This window comes from Diorhabda carinulata, chromosome 2 (assembly GCF_026250575.1).
Source record: "Diorhabda carinulata isolate Delta chromosome 2, icDioCari1.1, whole genome shotgun sequence".
Lineage (NCBI taxonomy): Eukaryota > Metazoa > Arthropoda > Insecta > Coleoptera > Chrysomelidae > Diorhabda > Diorhabda carinulata.
The window spans coordinates 30,350,832-30,372,398 of NC_079461.1; the positions used below are offsets into that span (position 1 = coordinate 30,350,832).

At 31.0% G+C, this 21,567-nt stretch overlaps 2 protein-coding genes across 6 annotated transcripts in view; both read left to right on the forward strand.

Moving 5' to 3' along the window:
- The first annotated feature begins 323 nt into the window (after positions 1–323).
- Positions 324–7,889, forward strand: LOC130890896 (GPI mannosyltransferase 3). The gene is made up of 8 exons (XM_057795299.1): positions 324–899; positions 1,166–1,376; positions 1,622–1,772; positions 1,839–2,120; positions 3,598–3,699; positions 4,001–4,186; positions 5,723–5,926; positions 7,646–7,889. Exons 1-8 carry the CDS (start codon positions 654–656, stop codon positions 7,737–7,739), a joined length of 1,476 nt encoding a protein of 491 aa, XP_057651282.1. The 5' UTR covers positions 324–653; the 3' UTR covers positions 7,740–7,889.
- Positions 7,890–9,332: 1,443 nt separating this feature from the next.
- The window catches only part of LOC130890897 (uncharacterized), a 33,090-nt gene continuing 20,855 nt past the window's right edge, over positions 9,333–21,567 (forward strand). The window contains exons 1-3 of one of the 5 annotated variants that reach the window (XM_057795302.1): positions 9,333–9,582; positions 18,839–19,072; positions 19,896–20,045. In XM_057795302.1, coding sequence (XP_057651285.1) covers positions 18,898–19,072; positions 19,896–20,045 — 325 coding nt within the window. In that variant the 5' untranslated portion in view covers positions 9,333–9,582; positions 18,839–18,897. The remainder of the gene's footprint in view (positions 9,583–18,838; positions 19,073–19,895; positions 20,046–21,567) is intronic. The other 4 variants (XM_057795301.1, XM_057795303.1, XM_057795300.1 and 1 more) reach the window with 4 other exon arrangements.

The window sequence follows — 21,567 nt, forward strand, 5'->3', positions numbered from 1 at the left end:
TGGTCAAACGCCATACTCAAATGAACTCTTATAAAAATGAAGCGGATATGTCATATGTACTGCATTAGTCAGTTTAAAGCTAAATTATTTATCTACTTATCCCTTAAGTAAATTAACGTAGGCAAAGGCGTTATTTATAATTATATTAAGGTGTGAGATGAATGAAAATTTTATTTTTAATTTTTTGATTATGAGATATCTAGAGACACCTCCTAGCGAAATAAAACATTCTGACTACTGCTTATACGAATTGTCTCTAGATGGAGACACACTTAAAATCTGATCTTAACTACTCAAATGCTTTTTTTTCTTGTATAAAAAATGTTGTTCTCTATATACTATTAATACAACAAGTTCATAAATTATTCTGTATCAATATTTCCAGAAGCTATTGAATTACGTACTCAAAAAATTAACTAATAAAAGTAGTATAATTATCTATGGTTTTGTCTTTAGTTCTATGATTATACATTAATATGGAAAAAATGAAAATAACCCTAAAATACTAGACATGAAATAAATTCATGGTAACTTTAAATATAAGTTATTTGTAAGGCAATTTATGAGTTTTATATGAATATGTTTCAATTCTCATGAAAACAAACCTTATTTTTTTGTTTAATTTTCATTTAAAAGTACTAGTTTAAAATAAAATGAGAAATATAGGAGTATTTTTAATATTCCTAAGTATACGGATATTTTCTATATATTTCGTTCAAACATTTTATGTCCCAGATGAATATTGGCAAACTTTGGAAGTAGCACACAAATTAGTGTATCACTATGGATATCTAACTTGGGAATGGACTCAAGGCATTCGGAATTATCTACCACCTTTGATTATAGCTTTTTTCTACAAACTTTTGTATTGGATTAAACTAGACACTACTGAGACTTTAGTAAGTTTTACTTGGTTTATATATAAATTCTTTTCAACTGTTAGCGATTAGAAAAATAAGAGTGTATATTTCCTCTATTTTGAATATGTTCAATATATTGATAGTTGTATTGAAATAAAAAAAAAATTTCAATATGATATTAGTAACAAAATAAATATAGGTAATTAAAATTTAATGTATAACTTTTTTCTTTTTAAAATGAATTCATATATTGGAAAAAATCTTTGTGTGAATGAATTGAATGTAATAATCACTTTTCTTAACAGGTGTATGGTCCTCGAGTAATACAAGCAATTTTAAGTTCTTATTCTGACTTGTGTTTTTATAAGTGGTCTGGGACAAGAAAGTGGGCTATTTTCTCCATAGGAACTTCATGGTTCTGGTTTTATACAGGTTCTAGGACACTTATAAATACCCTAGAATGCTCTTTAACAACAATAGGTCTTTCTAAATTTCCTTGGCCAGGAAAAAGAATAGGTATTACTTATATAATATATTCAGAGTTGTAGTAAAAAAAATCATTTTTAAATGTCATATGATTTAGTAAAAATCATATTTTAGGATCTTAGTTTATGTCAACCTTTTTTTAAAAATTGAATAAATTATGATTGAAAGATATTTTGAGGAATGTAGGATACATATCTGTTACCTTCTAATAAAGACAAAACACATAGAGGTAGGTAGGCTTATTATTACAAACAATACTTTTTTTTACTTCACAGAAGAATCTTCGCTATTTATTTGGATTGCAGCTATAGTATTCTTTATCAGACCAACTAGTGGAATAATTTGGCTTCCAATTGGATTATATCACTTGAAAATAACAAAACATACTTTATTTCATGTAGTAATTACCCAATATATACCCATAGGGTAGGTAGCACATATAAGTTGAGAATATTTGAAAAAGTTAGTAACTTATTTTAATTGGTGTTTTAGGATTGTTACTTTGATATTGACAGTATTGTTGGATAGTGGATGTCATGGGTCTCTTCTTATTACTCCCTACAAATTTATACAATTTAATGTATTTCAAAATTTGAGCTCATTCTATGGAGTACAACCTTGGCATTGGTACTTATCATCCGGTATTCCAAGTGTACTGGGTATATTCCTATTACCATTTCTATTAGCTACTGTAATTGTTTTAAAAAATATACGTATACACCCTATTGAAGTAGTTTTGCTCAGTACAATTGCGTTTACTGTGTTTGTTTATAGGTAAGTTTTCAATAATACAAGTTGCCATTTGAAAATTATCATGATTATGTTTGTTGTTCAAAATTTAATTTTTCTTTTAAAAATTAATACAACAGCACAGTGCCTTACTTACAAAAATTTTTTTTTGTGTTTTTAGTTTTTAGATAGGTCAACGCCCTCCATATGCTTGTTATAAACTTCTATTGATTTAGGATAAAGATTTTCTCTGTGTTTATGAGCTTATATGAAATAGTGTCTTTGAGGTATTCTAGGGGAAGTACATAAGTTGACATGTGGACTAATTTGCTGGCATACAAACACGAGAGACTTCTACTCCATCTATAACAGTAATATTTTCTATTCTGGCAGCTCCTAAAGGTGATAGACTATTCTGTGAAAGATAAACTTTTAGCTTGGTACTGTTAATACAAAACTGACTTTGATATCTGGAAACTGTAGTCGTAAGTTAAGTAACTATGTTACCACATGCATGAAGATCTGGTGCTCTGGCAGGAATAACATACTTTGGTTTCTAGCAAATATGTTAAAATCATAACTGAAACCTGACACTCCATTGAGTACAAAATTCTTAAATTCCCACTTCTTCGGGTTATTAGGGTTGTATTATTTCAAGGTATGCTTTGTCATGGTGGGTATCACTTGTTCATCAATAGAAAGATACTCTTTCTTCTCTGGGTACATGCTGATATTCTCTCAACAAGTAGTCGTAAGTTTAAAAGGTTTGTTGTATCCTTGTAAACTACCGTGTATAAACTTATGTTGAAATATAAATATTGTTTGATTTCTTCCCATCTCCTACAACTCATAGTCTCTAACACAAGCCGTTGATCTATACCAAAATTCTAATAGTGCCCACTTGCAGGTAATTTTACTATTGTCATAACTTTACTTATTCCAATTTCACTTCTAGTAATATTTGCAGGTTTGAGACATTATCTTGAACAGTTTTTAAATTTAAATAAAATCAATAAAGAAATAGATAGGACTTTCTAATGCTTGCATAAATTATAGCCAGTCTAATGATCCCAAAACAGAGTAATCTTTTTCATCAAAATTCTTGAATTCTGATTCCCTCCAATCTAATTTTTGTTTTTTATTATGGGACTTATTATTTAGTTTTTAGTTTTTTTATCTATTTCTATGGCTGCTTTTAAGATGGTTGAAGCTTTGATGTCAATTTCTGATACAGCATATGAATCTATATCACTATCTGATTCGGCATCAACAAGAGTTTTTAACTGTTGAATCAGAGAAAACGCCACATACCTACAAATTATATGATGAATGGAACTATATTTGAATACACAAAATATCTCTTTTATGCAATTCTTGTAGTTGTGCTTTCATTAGATATTTACTACCTTTTTGCATTCCCCTGTGCCACTGCAAAAAAAGGGGACGTAATAGATAAATTTATTTCATGAACTAAACCGTGTTATTAATTATATTGAATATTATAATATTTTATTTATTTTAGCTTATTACCACACAAGGAATTTCGATTCATTTTACCATTATTTCCTATGATATTTTATATGACATCAAGATTTTTATCTGCTTGGAGTAGAAAATCTACAAAGTAAGTTCATTTATATTTGAAGACAAAAAAAATGTATTAAAATAAAAAATTAGATGATTAGTTATGTGAACGATGAACTTGGAATACCTCTTCAGTACAGTCAACAACATCAAATGATTGTTGCATTAAGACAATCACATTAGATAGTGAAATTATCAATTATCAAGAAAAATTAAATATTTAGATTGAATTTTTCAAGATCAATAACTAATTAATTTAATTTTGTGTTCATTTTCATTAAAGATTATCGTTTTTTAAATGATTATTAAAAAAATAAATTGATCTTTCATTATTTATACAGCTTTTCAGTCTGGTTGGTAGCTATAGTAATATTTATTGGAAACTTGGTACCTGCGTGGTACTTTGGAATGGTTCACCAGCGGGGTACACTTGATGTTATGAATCCTTTAAGAGAAATATCTGAAAAAAATCCAGATGACACTCATCTATTGTTTTTAATGCCTTGCCATTCAACTCCTCTTTACAGGTAAAATTAATCTTATGAAAATATCCAAGTATCGAATAAAAAAATCGTTAAGAATTGAAATTTTGTGAGTAACAATGGATTAAGACATATTGAAAATTTCCTTGATTTAGAATTGAACTGTAGCTTTTGGAACTGTGTGGTATTAATTCTGAATACACTGCACCCACTACATCAATAATTACACTGTATGACACATGTTTTGATAACAAAGTTAACATGTTCAAAGACAGAAGGTGGACAGTTTTCTTTTGGTTCCTATCTGTCTCCAAAGTTCATACAGTGTAATTGTTTGTATTGTTACAGTGCTAGTTAACATTATGCTCTGTATAGATCTGGTTTATTATCATTTTGACATAAGATTAACTGATAAACAATTATTTTAAACAGTTTCCAATTTCTTACTTGACAATAACATTATCAGCTAAGAACGTTTTTATAAGATGTAGGTTTAATAACTTTCCTTTGAATCCAGTGCTTTGTAATCTTGACTGGTGGGAAATTTATAATGAAATTTTTTATAAACAGTCATCTTTTTTCAGTTTATTTCAAATCTAAAAGGAAATAATTATTAAATAATAGACACAATTAATTACATGTCATTAAACAAGGTTACGATGCGCCATGAAATACTCATTTTTTCCTGGATTTATAATATTTTCTTTGTAATTTCGATTCCTCCAATCAAATTTTGCAATTTACAATTTCTCTTACTGCAAATGGTTTTTATAATTTCTTATACTTACCATACATTTCCCAATCAAAAAATTAATTTTTGGGAAGTGTAATGTTAAATTATAGGATATAGAAAAGCAATGGAAAGAACTATAAAATAATATAGTACAAACTACAGAAAAGTATTAACAAAGACTGGTACGACGAAGAGTTTGAAGAAGCCAGAAAACAAAAAAACATGACAAGAATGAGTTGGATCAATAAAAGAGAAAAACATTTTGAGAGCCAAAGAAACATAGCAATTAAGACATATAAAAGAAAAAAGAATGAATGGCTGAATAAGAAATTAGAAAAGATAGACCAAGAGGAATATTAAAATATTAATTAAATATGAGAAAAGGTATAAAAGATAAGAATGGTATAATACAAAATGATCCTAAATAATTTGGAAAATATGGAAAGAGTATTATGAAAATAAATTATTTGAAAATGAAAAAACATAACAGAGGAAATTTCAGAAATGGCAAAAGAAGATGAGGAAGTAGCAAAATGTCCATCGAAAACTGAGGTAGAAGAAGAAATAAAAAGTCTGCGTAATGGAAAGACCTTGGAGAAAATTGAATAAAGGCTGAGTTGTTAGAATACGGAGAAAAATAAATGAAAGTAGTGGAAGTAAATTACTTAAAAGTATGAAAGTACTGGCAGTATATTTTTACTGCATGTAATTAGTTAGTGTTTTTAGGTCTGTTGATTTATTGGTCATAAGTTTCTAGAAAACTAAATCACGTGTACAAATTGCCCGTTTTTTTTTCATGACTTCTATCCATCGCAACACACTTATAATATAAATAACTATTATTTCAGTCATCTTCATATTAACGTGACCACACGTTTTTTAACATGTCTTCCTAATCTAAATAATCAAGAAAATTACACTGATGAAGCTGACTTATTTTACTTAGATCCAAATGGGTGGTTTAGGAATAATTATCCTCAAAATGGTACATTACCTACTCATATCATCAGTTTCGATATTTTACAACCTTTTATAACAGATATTTTAAACAAGTGAGTATTATTTAATATTTAAACAATTGTTTTATAAAACCAGTGAACTAAGAATGATTATAAACAGAACATTATTTTATATATAATAAAAAAAAACTTACTTTCCAGTCAGCTCGCAAGATAGCGGACCATTTATTTTTAATGTACTCCTACAATATGATATCCAATGAAAATACTTGTTGAGAATTACTCAAAAAATGAAATGTTGTCTCTGTATAACAGACTTAGAAACTTGTTAATAAAAATAAAAAAAATAAATTGAAAGTAAACATTTTAAAAAAATTACTTTTATTTAAATGCAATGAAAAGAATGGAATAAATATTTTCCATTGAATTTTATTATCAACTAATAATGTCTTTGCGCCATTTATATGATATAAAAGCTTCTCGCAAGATTTATTTGTGTACATAAATGAGTAAATTGGGTAACTTGATTCAATTGATTTTACTTTTTACCTAAAAGTAATTAAGTAATAAGAACCCATTTAAATGTATCAAAAAGTTTTTATATCATATAAAAGTGGTAACGACGTTATTGTTAAAGTTTTATAAAAAATGTTTATACTATTCTTTTTAGTACATTTAAATAAAAGCTTGTTTTTGAATAAGTTTTTCACTTTCATTTTATTCGTAAGACATTTCCAGTCTTCTGTTACTCTTTCTTAGACATCCGGTAGCATGTCTTCTTCTATTTTCTTTCTAGCCATCTCCTTTTTAGTTCCTGCTGGTAAACTCCACGCTATTATTTTAATTATTGCTGTTTCTTTGTACAGCTCCTACGCTCATTGTTTGAATTTTGTATTCCCAACTCATCTCTTTTTGTTCTTACTATAGATTCTTCTCAGCATGTCCCTTTCCCAAATTTTGAGTTTAGTTTGTTGTTCCTTGTTTATAACCCGAGTTTCGCTTTCTTACAGCACTGAGTCTTATTGTTTTGTGAATAATTAGTTTCTCTGGAGACTTGTCTTAATTTTTAAATGTGGTCTAATCTTCCAGGTAATATTAAAGTTTTATGAAAAATGTTTATTCTAATCTTTTTGAATAAAATTTGGTTTTTCACTTTTAATTCAGTTGTTAGACATTTCCATTCTTCTATTACTCTTTTTCAGACATTTTGTAGTATGTCTTCTCCTATTTTCTTTCAAGCCATCCCCTTTTCAGTCTCTCCTGTTTCTTTGTACAGCTCCTACGGTCATTGTTTGAATTTTGCATCCACGCCTCATCTATATTCTTCTCAGCATGTCCCTTTCCCAAATTTCGAGTTTAGTTTGTTGTTCCCTGTTTATAACCTGGGCTTCTTTTTCGTATAGCACCAGGTCTTATTGTTTTGTGAATTATAAGTTCCTCTTCTTCTTTTAATGTTTACTCCTCTCATTCTAACTAAAGTGATTGTTATCTTTTTGTTTTTAAGTTTCATGATTAGCTTTTTGTTTTAATAGGAATCCTATTTATGGAATAATTATATGAACACTGGATCTTCTTGATTGAACCATTGGGATACTTCAGATTCCTTCAATTCATTTCACTTCTTCTTACTATGCATATTAAATTAAATGGCACAATGTATTTACAATTAATTTTCCAAAAAATTTAGCTTGGATGTTACTAAAAATAATTATAATGGAAATAAAAGCTTGATAAAAAAAATAAAATTATCTTGGTATTATTTACTGTTACTTATTACTTAATGCATGGTGTATAAACAATCTCTATTTTTAGCTATAAACTTACCCATGAAATTTGGCACACGAATATACCATTATCATCCAGGATTGGAAAGTATGTACTTATTCATCGAAGAATTGATTTATGATAATAAATCATTTTAAAAACGGAAGTATTTACAAGTAAATCATGCAACGACGGCAGGGAATAAATAAGTGGCGCTGGATTATAGTAATGAGACCGCTAACGTGCTAGTGGAAGTGTATGCCGGAATGTTTAATAAAGATTGTGTTATTGACAATTTGGTTTTCTTTCCAATACCTATTAATAGTTTATTTTCATCTGTATATTACTGAGGTGAATTAAATAGAAACATGGATAATAGCATATTTACTCAATTAAATATAAAGTATCCTTATTAAGTCTCATCAATGTATTAATGAAAAAATGTAATCTATGCATATCTTGTAGATTTTGGAAAAACAAAAAAAGAAATTTATCTTCACTTATAACGACCTAACCTATGAACATTTATTGTCACTCATAATCTAACCAATAAATATTCAGCTGCATTCATTACGACGTAGCTTTTTAAAAATTTAATGTCATTCATAATCTAACCAATAAATATTCGGTTCCATTCATTACGACGTAGCCTTTGAAAATTTAATGTCATTCATAATCTAACCAATAAGTATTTAGCTCCATTCATTATGAAGTAGCCTTTAAAAGTTTAATGTCATTCATAATCTAACCAATAAATATTCGGTTCCATTCATTACGACGTAGCCTTTGAAAATTTAATGTCATTCATAATCTAACCAATAAGTATTTAGCTCCATTCATTATGAAGTAGCCTTTAAAAGTTTAATGTCATTCATAATCTAACCAATAAATATTCGGTTCCATTCATTACGACGTAGCCTTTAAAAGTTTAATGTCATTCATAATCTAACCAATAAATATTCGGTTCCATTCATTACGACGTAACCTTTGAAAATTTAATGTCATTCATAATCTAACCAATAAGTATTTAGCTCCATTCATTATGAAGTAGCCTTTAAAAGTTTAATGTCATTCATAATCTAACCAATAAGTATTCAGCTCCATTCATTATGAAGTAGCCTTTAAAAGTTTAATGTCATTCATAATCTAACCAATAAATATTCGGTTCCATTCATTACGACGTAGCCTTTGAAAATTTAATGTCATTCATAATCTAACCAATAAGTATTTAGCTCCATTCATTATGAAGTAGCCTTTAAAAGTTTAATGTCATTCATAATCTAACCAATAAATATTCGGTTCCATTCATTACGACGTAGCCTTTGAAAATTTAATGTCATTCATAATCTAACCAATAAATATTCAGTTCCATACATTACGACGTAGCCTTTGAAAATTTAATGTCATTCATAATCTAACCAATAAGTATTCATCTCCATTCATTATGAAGTAGCCTTTGAAATTTTAATGTCATTATTAATAATGTCATTATTAATATGAAACACTGAAAAAAAGTAAATTATACAGCTTTGTTAATTATATAAATTTAAAACGAAAAAGTTATGAAATATTTAGTTTTATCACGTAAGGAACTATTCTTGATAAATAAATTTGAATTGGCATTACATTAATACGATGTATATACCTTTGTAAATAAATCATCTAATATTTGTAAAACAAGAAGTACGATAATTTGGAGTAAGAGTAAATGTAGCGCGCAAACGTGTTGACCCCATGTCCCTTCAGGACGTTCAACGTTCGTTGGCGCTACGCAACCCAAAAAACGGCGCCGTGGCTTTATCCTATTAATACAATTTCATGACCTTTTATAGTGTGACATAGTTATTATTCGTGACATTAAAATTCACTATAGTGTTGTTATTTTTATTATAAACGACTGTGAGTTTAATCAGTGTTGTTGATCTTTGCGAGAAAAAGGAAAACGAGACCCTTTTATATTGAGATGAAAGAATATTGATCGAGAGGTTAGATGATAATGAATCTTGTTTACTATTTGCGTTTTGAATTTAATTTATAAACAAACGAAAAAATATTGATTATTCATTTGCTGGTTTTTAATTTATTCGTATGGAATTTTTAAACAAGGATTATATTTAAAATTTTGAAAACAGTTTAAAGCAATAAAATATATTAGTATCAATTTTTCGGTAATTAATTATACGAAAGGGAAATTAGCCTTCTAGAAATAATTCTCGAGGTTGTAATTTTTATTTTACTGTTAAATAATGTTTTTACCTCATGGTTAATTTCTTTGAAGACATCAATTCGTTTTTGATGTTTCTTTACGTGTGGAACAGAAATTTTTTATCGTATTCAAAACACCCTTTGTAAAACAAATGAAAAACTGATTGGTGGATATGAAATTTCATTTTTCCATTTTCTTTTTCTCAAATCCATATCCATAAAAGGAAAGAAAACAAATGTGATTTTATTATTACAAAGTGGCTACCTTTATAATATGCGATTGTTTTGTAGCTTTTTTTTTGTTTTTATCTCAAAGATATACAATGTGTCTCAATGTAACCATCCATGTGATAATCAAGGCAGCCATATTTTGGCATATTATCACAAGCATCACGCCACTATCGCTACACGTTTTGGGTGTACGCACTGGGATCAGATTCCAAGAAAACATAAGTATGATTGATTAACTGTCAAGTGCCTGAAAACTATAATATTCAATAAAATATATATAAATACATTTTTCATGATAAACTTTCAACTATTAATATAATGAACGGATGAATGTTTAGATAAGATTTCGTGGGAGAAGAATACAGCTATAATCTGCACTGGGGGCTGTGCCCCCAGACCCAACTGGGTCGGGTCCCTTTAGAATCCTCATATTTCTTTTTTCGATAGTGACAAATCGCCGAAAAATTTTCAGCTGTTCAAAATTTGCCACAATAGAAGAGGTTGAGGAGAAAGGCGGTTGGTTAGTTTAGATGAAGTTAGATTAGGCAGGGTTCTAATATTTGTTTTCAAACCTCAAGCTATTGCTGTAGATGACCGCCTTTTCCGATATTATTGGATAATTATTAGTGACATTTAATATGCATAAGAAATAAGTGTTCTAACGGAAAATATGTGACATCCTCATCTTTAAAGTAAAAATTTTTGGTTTAAGTTTGGGCGGGGAGCCCCTTTTCCAGATTTTTATCGTATACAGAGTTAATTTCAGTGATGCATTGTTTTGGATAACATTCTTATGGTCCTTCCTAACGGACCATCTGATGACCTTGAAATGGGTGCATCGATCCAAAGATTAATTGTCCTCTTGCTTTTCAACATTCAAAACTTCGATCTTTTCTGTTAACAAATCATTCACTCAAATTCTTCATCAACAAAAGCTGAGCTACGCCAGGTTCTTCAATAATGTCTCTGCTATTTGCAGTATTAACTCAGTACTCAGGGGCTCTTGAAATTTAAAACTCTAAAAAACACATTTGTTACTCAAAAATAAACTCTGTCTCGAAAATATTAAGTTGCTTCTAATATGTAGTTCACTCTGTATATATTTCTTTTTGTGTAAACATTGTATGGAACATTATTTTATATCTCTATAAGTTACCAAATTAGTAAGTGAATGCGGTACATTGAATAAAAACCAAAAACAAAACCAAACCCTTATTTGCATCCTCAAGATTTCAACCTTATCCAAATATCTGGCGTCGATGTGTGCAAAATAAGATCAATCTGGAGATTGTCTCTAAAGTTTTAAATCCGAGCCCCAGACGTTGTATTAGAATATCAAATTCGTATCAAATGATAAAAGTTACTTATCTTGGGTTATTCGAATGAGTCGATTTTTCTCGTGCTTCAAGAAGATGGATTTCTTTTACTTTATCTTTAGAAGACTAAGGGTGGATCAATACAAACACCACCACCATTGTAGTCCTCAAATAATTCAATTATTATGTAAAACTTTGAGATGAAGCTGACATGATAAGAGCAAGAAAAAGAGGAAATTGTGCGTTAATGAAATCGTACAAATTTTACATAAGGGGTGTTTTCAAATCTTCAAGAAAACATTATGGTTCTTGTTGGGATGAGAAAAAATTTTCTCATTAGAAGTAATTATATACAAATTATTATAAAAACTGTCGCGATTTTTTTAGATGGTTAACAAGTCAAAATCTAAAGCTCCTGATACTTTAAAAAATGTGTCTCGCCTTCTTACTATTCATTATTGTTGTTATCTAATTCTTTGAATCAATTAATGTTACTTCGTTCTAATTTGCCACTAGCGACGTTGGTATAGAATAAAGTCTTCGACATTTCAATTGTCACTATTTCTTCGGCGGTTTTAATACATGTTCATACAATAAATAAATAATTATTCCTATACTATTTTCCTTTATTCAGTTAATTAGTTTTGTAAAAACACGCGAATGTTTTGAAACGTTACACTTTGGAAATCGCTGAAAGTTTTGTCTTTCGGAAACTTTTGACCTTTTTTGTTTTTTCGAACGAAATGGAACCGCACTGCGGCATTCTCAATAATTTTTTAATTGCAGTGTTACTTTACTAGAAATAGTTTTAGAAAGTAAGAATCACGCTTTTGTAACAGTAATAAATGATATAAGTAATAGAAACACTATAAGAAAATGAACTATGAATACAGCTGAATAAATTAAATTCACCTTTCACATTACTAGAAAATTGATGGATCTGGATCTGGATCTTCGATCATTTTGCATGAGAAACGTCACAATACGAGGTCTGGCTATTAAATAACGAGACTGGTTATGAAAAAGAGTTTTATTATCTTATATATTGAAAAAATTGATGATTTCCATTCCGATTTGCTTAATTTTTCTTCAATGAAAGGTATTGATGCACAGATCAGCCACCAACCATTGGATTTCATCTAATTTTCACCATTCTCAAGTTATACTCAAATGCGATTTCCTTCTGTACATGACTTATGGGAGTTTTTCACATATACACGTTCTATCCTCAATATCTCAGGTTCTATTCAAGATAGAGACTTCGTTTGGGTTTAAGAACACTCGCTGAAACACCTTCTTTCTTTTGAGTTTTTGAACACTTAAATCGGTTGAGTTGGAGAGGAGCTAGGCGCGGACATTCAATGTGGAGTTATGGATTTTTGTAGGTTTTTGGCAATTTTTCTACATTCAAAGATCTATATCTCAGGTTCTAATATAGCTACAGAGTTGTATGTAGCCCTATCACGTGGGAAATCGTTCAAAAATGTCAAGGTAGAGATTAAACCAAAGGGTCGACGCACAGCCAATGTTGTTTGGAAGGAAGTATTGTGAATTACATAGTCTATTGTATTATGAACAATGTAGAAATGATGGCTGATTTTTTGACCGTGCCCCATACTTTTTGTATACCTTTGACAACATAAGTATTGATTGATTTTATGACGAAGCTATAATTATCCACATAGTCACTGCTGCGGAGCAGCACGGGTCCGGACTAGTAAAAATTATTCTACATTCGAATTTCTCCCCTTCAATATACTCGCTTCCCCTCGCCACACATACTTTTTTTCCATCGATCGAAGCAGTGCTGGAAGTTTTCTTTGGTGAGTGTCTTCAGGAGCTCTGCCATTTTTTGCTTTACCGCTTCCATCGACTCAAATCGGGCCCCTTTCAAAGCAGATCTTTTCTAACCTTTCAAGTAAATCTGAGCAGACCCGTTGTCGGCGTGTACAGCTCGGCAATCATCCGGATGCTTATTCGACGATCTGCACGCACAATTTGGTTGGTTTTCGTCACTGGTTCCAGAGTTGAAATATTCACAGGACGACCTGGGCGCTGGTCATCTTCAGTGCTCTCTTGGTCCTCACTAAAGCGCTTACACCACTCAAAAACACGCGCACGAGTTAGATAATTGTCCCCATATGTCTTTTGCAACAATTTATAGCACTAAGTCGGAGGTTTTTTTTCAATTTAACGAGAAATTTGAGACACATGGTTTGCCCCACGAGAAAAAAACACGTTCGTTTCAAATTGCTACTGCACAAATACTATAATAGTGACGGAAACGTGTTTTGGGATGTGCATAGACAAGATATTTAGATATACAAAGCACTACTCGTTGTTTACCCCACCCGTCTAGGGCGCCCTCTAGGCGCGCAGTCTCGTTATTTAATAGCCAAACCTCGTATGACAAAGTTATCAAATTATTAATAAAATTTAATAATGATAATATTAAAATAATAAAACTCTAATCCATTATTGACAATATTCAGCTAAATTGCGTTTGTAAATACATGATTCACTGTCATCCACTTTGGGCTTAATTTGAAATAAAAAATCCTCCGCTGAAACCAACGTCCAAGTAAAGCAATGAAGTTCAATTTATTTATACACCAACGAGCGTTCCTGCATTTTGAACCCCACAATTTTCTGTTTCCAAGCGAGAACGAATGAAATTTCGTATTCAACACGTTATGAAATGTCTAATATTATTTTACTCGTATAATTTGCTGAATTGCCTCACATCGTTTGCTCGTTTCGGCACAAATTACCTTCACCAAATAAAAGTTTCATACCTGGTTACGTGAATTTCATATTCACTCTCCAAATAAAGATAAGTAAAATATGTTTTTGTAATAAGTGCTTCTATCTACAGGTTTTTGTGTAGTTTATTGACGTCCGAAATAAAAAATGAAAGATACAAATCATAGGTGCACCATATTTATCAACAAGCAGTATATTATAAGTTTATGGGGTGGTTTAAGAAACTACGGTGCTTGATAAGTCATAAAACAAACTATAAAATTGAAAATGGAAATTTATGTGCAACTTTCACATAATCTATGGATTATTATGTGAATATTGACAAGTTCTTGCTATTGTCAATCGAATAATATTGTCAAAAGTCTGCTATGAGTAAACAAATTGGTATATTTCGAAAACTGCTGAAATCTAAACGAGCCATTCATTTAATCGATCATAGTTTGGGTGATCGGAGCTGAACTGAGCAAAAACTAGGAGGCTGGATATCAACCGCAGTTGCCGAAGGTTGATTGGCGACCACACTTTAATGTTCGACAATTGTGGCCGCACGTTGGGCGCCAAATTTGTTATGTTCACTCCGATTGTGGCCCCGGCCCCACGTTGGGCGCCAAATTTGTATGTTCGCTTCAATTGTGGCCCCGGCCCCATGTTGGGCGCCAAATTTGTATGTTCGCTTCGATTGTGGCCCCGGCTCCACGTTGGGTGCCAAATTTGTTATGTTCGATGATGTCTGGAGGCAGATTGATTGAGAAGAAGAAAGAAACGTTGGGCGTCAATCGTGACGTATTATGGTACACGATATAAATAAAGAAAACAAATTATTTAATGAAAATAGTTATAACATATGTATTGTTCCAAAATTTTTAATATAATTGTTCTTATTCGAGTTCTGCATTTAAGACAGTTGTTGAAAATAGATTTAAATTTTGATACATATGCGAATTTTATTTGATTGGTTTAAGCAATTGGTTTATACTGAATAACGACAAATTGGAAAGTTAAATTTTAAAAGTTTATATCCTGTCTATGTATAATTACATTATTCTAATTATTATGTCGATCTAAAATAATGAATGTTTATAATTACGGTTGACAGCTGAGTCTAGAATGTTTCTCGTTAAGCCCTCAAGAATCTGTTTGACTTTGATAACACGTACTGGGTATTGATGTCCACTTCAGGATTGTCTCTTTATTATTTTTTTTTCCTTTATTTAATTAATCGCTTAGGATCTTTTAATCTTAGTATACACTTTCAGATTTTTCTTTATTCACTCTCCGTTTGGATTTTCCGGTGACTACTTATACCTATAATATACTTATACAGAATGTCTTGTTTACTTTTGGTAACTAACCACAACCATCTTTTTTCCTGCTTTTTAAATTTCTTTTCAACAATTGTCACTTTTTTTAACTATGTTCTTTTAAGATGCCTGTTTTTTGTAATAAACGTAAATTCTATATCTGCTTCTTTTTTTACTATATACTAGTATACTAGTGATTCAAACCCTAAATCACGGATTTTTTGCATGGCAACATGAGGTTTGTGTGCAGGGGCGTTGTCCTGCAAAAACAAAACACCAACTTATCGTGTCTTTTCTCTTTAGTTTTTTACCGTAGAGTGGTCAGTGATGTCGAATAGTAATCTCCAGTTATTGTTCTACCCTTATCCAAAAAATCAATCATGATTTCTCCATGGCAATCCCAAAAAACTGAAGCAAAAACTTTTCCAGCAGATTTTTGGACACAAAACTTCTTAGGTCTTGGAGAACCAGAGTGTCGCCATTCCATCGATTGTTGCTTTGTTTCTGGATCGTAGAAATGTACCCAAAAGTCTCATCGATAGTAACAATTCGGTTTAAGAAGTTTACATCGTTTTCAAATCGAGCACAGATCGAACGTGATGCTTCTACCCTTGCACGTTTTTGGTCAACATTCAAACATTTGGGGATCCATTTTGCAGCAATTTTTCTCATGTCTAAATTGACGTGAACTATATGATGAACGCGTTCGTATGGAATATTCAGTACTTCAGATATTCGTTTTGCCCAATTCGATGGTCTGATAAAATCATGTCATGAAGTGCATCGATATTTTCGGGGACTGACTCAGAAACTGGCCTTCCCGATCAATCATCATCTTTAATGGAAAATTTACCTCTTTTGAAGCTTGCAGTCCAATTTTTCACGGTCGCATACGAAGGACATAATCACCAAGGGTATTAAGCATATCTTCGTAAATCTACTCACCTCTTAATCCTTTTAAATACAGGTACTTGATGATGGCTCGATACTCCAATTTTTCGAATTTCACAATTTCGGTGGACATCTTACTTCTTTTAATTAATTGCGTAACTCTGGTTTACTTTTTTGACGTCAAACTTTACACTTACACTTCTAATAAGTTATTGTTCGTTACTATGGTAACGCAATATTTTGTTTATGCATGGATATCCATACATCCTTGTATGATTATGCTATTTTGAAAAATAATTTTGATTCCTTCATCTTTTTAATTAATTCTATGTACATATAAAATCTTTATTAAACTTTATTATTTCTCTCACACTGTTAATTTTGCTGTTCCAATTATATAAAGAAATCTTCTGTTTTTAGTATGTTACCGTTATATTTCATCACAATACATAACTTAAATAATTTAGAACGTGTATGTAGTTAACAAGAATAACAAAGTGTTAACGAAATTACGAATATCACAGTAAGTACTAATAATAATATGGGAAATATGGAAAATCCACATGTACATAGCAGTTGCTTTGTCCCGGTGTAGAAGACTTTTGCTTTGTTCAAACGCGATTGTTTTGTATCAAATTCTTATCGAATCCACTCGATATATCATTATTGTATTTTAATCTATTTCAAGGAATTCAAATATCCCGTGTGCATCTCAAAAACCAATTGATCTCATTGGGTAACAAACCCATTTTAAACTTGTTTAGCTTCGATCTTTTCAAAAAATTTCATTATCTCAGCGTACACTATAATTAATTGTATAGGCTATGAAAACCTCAACTCTGTGTGCAAAAAGTTTAGCATCATTTTTCCAAATTTTATTCTCAAATCACGACGTTGTTTAATATCAGCGTTTTTCAGACAAAACTTGAATATCTAAGATTTTCAAATTTTACTAATGATAGATGCCTTTTGATGGGAGCGGGTTTCTCTTTTCAGTTATGAGGTGATAAATTCAAAAAGTTTTCCACCCAAATTAGCAATTTCTATCAAATGACGTACAGCTGGTTGACTTGCTTGCAACAGCACATTTCAAATGCATAAGTATTTAATAACTCCCTGTAGAATAGCTTTTATGGCAATCGGTTGCTAAATTTAGTTATTATGTGATGAATCAGAAAATTTCAGTCTTTGCAGAGATTAACGATTACTTTGTTCACTACTTTTCCGGGAATAAGCTTAAGGATTTTATCTTTGTTCCAACTTCAATTATCTAGAAAAGCTATAATGATGAAATCGCATTAAAGTCAGTAAAACACAACGGGTATTCCTTCGTGGGTCGATTTTTACATATTTAGAGAAGACGCTCTCGAATAATACATTATAATGTAAAAAATGACTAGTTATAGACATAATTGTTGTTTCCGTAAATGAGATTTGTGAACAAAACCTTCCCTTTGAAAAGAGCGTGAACGATAAGTTTTGGTTCAGAATAATATTATAGAATTGAGATTGATGGAGGGTTTCAGGGTTTCTAAAAGTATATAGTAAGTATAATAAAACTAATTTTTTGTTATCCTCTGTTCATTTTATTAAAATTTTGAAAAATACTCTCAATCAACAGGAAATCTGATAGATAATTGTGAAATCCTTATTGTATAAGCTTGAAGTCAGTCATCTTGGTTAGAAGAATGTAAGAAATTTTACTAGCTTCCATTCCCCCCTACTCACAAGTTCCCCCCATTACATGGTATTGGACAGGGCGGCAAATCAGATCTGGGCCGTAGGCGGCAAATTCGTAAATCCGCCAATGGGAGGTGCATTATTTTCAGACATAGATTCACTTATTCCAGAATTTTTGCTATTATTATTTGGTATTTAGTGGCATATGTTTCTGGTACTAAAAAATAATTATGAATATGAAACAATCTGAACATATCTTCAGTAACAGTTTCAATTCGATGGAGTCATTTGGTTGCTTTAACTATTTTTTTAAATAAGTTTTGCGTCAAGATGTTCCCTGTTACATCCAATAAACTAAATTTTAGTTAGTAAAAATATGCCTGTGACTCCATAGTATTTCTGTTTGAGTTCTTGTGACTTTTTTTCGTCCCGATATTAAAAAACCACCTTAAGAGAATTTATTTTGAGATAATAATTCAGATGCAGGCCGAAATTTATTCCAGAACTGCTAAAGGGAATGGGTAGAACCGTCCACGGCACCGTGTTTCCCAAGTTATTTTGAAGAAATAAATATTAAATTGGAATTGTATTCTTCATACGTGGTATTTTGAAAATTTAAACGAAAATTATTTCCATTTAAGGTTTATAAATGCTTCAAAATAATCTATAAAAGGAGGAAATCTGTTAACTAACTTTTCAAATTGTGGAAAATAAAGGGTAATGCAATGTGCCTTATGCCTCTTAGTGTATCACGACCAATCTACGTCGAGCTTGTCCGTACTTATCTAACCTAACCTATTTCCATCAACTTTAATAATCTATTTTACTTTATATAATTGAATGTAAATTTTTAGGTATATACAATGTTTGCTGATGTCGAGTCCGATTTGGAGGATATTTATAACCTCCGGAGATGAAACTCTTCAATACTTTTTACTTCATTCTAATCTTGTACACTCCTCAACCTTTATCACGTGCCCAACGGTTATTGTTTTCAAGAAAATATCACTCTGACGATGATGACGATCACTCAGATTATAACAATTACAATGAAGAAATTGACGAACTGTTATCTAGAAATAGCACAGGTAAATTTTTTCTTTATTTATAACAACAAAATTGAACTAGTATCAAATTATACCATCTATGTTTCCATAGATAACGGAAGTAGCTTCCAAATGCCTTCATAACACACACTAAAGCCGCCCACAGTCAAAAAATTTTGTATATAACAAGTATGAAAAATATTTAAGGAGATTTAGAAATTTTTTTAATTTTCATAAACTCACTGTCAATCTATAAATTTAAATATAAAGTCGCAGCACATTTTAATGATTTCTTACTACGATTTTTCACTTACTTACATATAGCTTAGTTATGTAGTTACACTGGGGCGCGGTATTATCAACCGCACGTTATTATCCACCCTCCCCTAGCATATAATACGCAAAGATGTGTCCGTGTACCCTCAATTTTTGTACTTTTTCATTATTTTTGTTTTATTATAAGTTTGAACAATCAATGTTATTTGCAGTCCACTTACACGAACACTAAGATTGGTACTTTGGAATAGATTTTTCATCACCTATACCGAGAAAGCAAATACATTCTTAAAGCCAAAACTTTCGATTTCCTTTGGATCTTCCATTTCAATTCTACAAAAATAGATCCGTTTGTTTTTCTCCTCGGGAAATTATTATTTTTATCTCTTGTATTTTGAAGCAAAAAAATAAAAATTTGATTTCAAAATATTCCGAGCAATATCGTTTTGACACCGTTCGATTTCGATTTTAATCAATAAGGTAAGGTTGCCGTTTCATATAATACTTATAAACAAAACTTTGGGATTGGGTAGATAAACAAACACTAGGAATTGAAGGGCAGGGAAGATAATTTTATTCTCTATTTTAGAAGAGAAAGGTCAGTATGTGGGTGCCTTGTGTGAATTTACCTGTAGTCCTAAACTCCCCCACGTATTTTGTAATCCAGTTAGCGGTAAATGCGATTGTGAAAAAAAGTATCCAGTCAAACTCCAAAATCCTTATGCAGGCTGTAGTAAACGTAAGTAAATTCTAGCATTATTTATTGCTTTAGTACTACTACACTCCATACTTGGCTAAAATATCGATATACAACATATTTATATACACACAATAAAAAGTGTTCTAAACAAATTCCGAGGTCCGAGACAGCAGAAACAGCCTAAAAAACTGTCAGAAGATACCAAAGCATTACAATAAACGCAAAAATATCAAAACCATGAATAATATTCAAGGGATAGAATACACTGAACTTTGCAAGACCACACGGAAGAATATTTTGGGGGATATCATGGATGGACTACAATGAACAGAAATTGAAACAGCAATCGAAAACAGAAACAGTTACAAGAACGCAAATAAATCGACGATAATATGCAGAAAACAGGTAATCGCTGTAACAAATGACAATATTAGAATAACAAACAAAGAATATCCAACAAATTTAGTGACCACATTTCTAAAAAGATCTATACAAACATTGGATCAAATATTATATCAAATATAAAGAATTAGAAAAGGCGCTCAAAGAATATCAAAGCAGCAGGTAACTGTGTTGATACCGTAATAAACGAGAAGAGCAGTGAAGAAGACATAAGAAACTACTGTCGATAATCCTATTGCCAGCATTATACAAAACATTCAAAGAAATCAATAGGAACAGAATACAAAATACACTAGATGCTACATAACCAATGGAATAGGCTTCACAATAGATCATATTCAAACACTGAGAAGTCAGAACAAAATAATACGAACTACCATTAGCATTAGCCATCATTAACTTGGAGAAGACATTCAACTCGATATACCATTATGGAAGCACTTACAAATCAAGATCTAGAAAAACCATATAAAGAAGCTCTAGCTAACAGCTAGAGTAATGACATACAAAGAATCTCCAGCAATTTCAACTAAGGGATGTGGTGACGTCATATCTCTTAAACTCTTCACGGCGACACTGGAAGAAACCTTCCGGAAGTTATATTGGAACAACAAACGCAACGTAGATAATATCTCAACCTCCTGAGGATTTACAGCAACAAATAAATTACGAACAATAAAGTAGATCTTAAAATGAGCCCAGTAAGACAAAGGTAATATACCGGGTGTCCCAATAAGAATGGCTCTCGGCCATATCTCGGGAACCGTTTATAGTACAGCTTCGGGAAAAAAAAATTTATAACAAAATTGACCTCGAGAATAACCTGGAAATCATTTACAGAGTTGTAGGTCCACCGCTGGAAGGCGTAATTAAATAACAAAAATTATAAAATTTTTTCCGATTAAGATGCATTTAAACTATGAATATCGTATTCTTCAAGAAATTCAACGTATATTTGATCTTACACGTTTTAGTCTATCTCTTCAAATAAGAGATGGGGGGAAGCTGGAACTTTTTTATGAAAAAAGTCCAGTTCTGCTTAACCTATGTATACAAACTTAGTCTTTTTGAAGAGAGCTCCTTTCTACCAATGTAAGAGTTATAATTTCGAAACAACCTAAAGAGTAACGTATACGCTAGAGGGCGCTATTTATTTATT

Coding starts and splice junctions, on each gene's coding strand:
- LOC130890896 (XM_057795299.1), top strand. CDS start 654: ATGAGAAATATAGGAGTATTTTTAATATTCCTAAGTATACGGATATTT. Junction 4,187..5,722: donor CATTCAACTCCTCTTTACAG/GTAAAATTAATC, acceptor CTATTATTTCAG/TCATCTTCATATTAACGTGA. Junction 5,927..7,645: donor ATAACAGATATTTTAAACAA/GTGAGTATTATT, acceptor CTCTATTTTTAG/CTATAAACTTACCCATGAAA.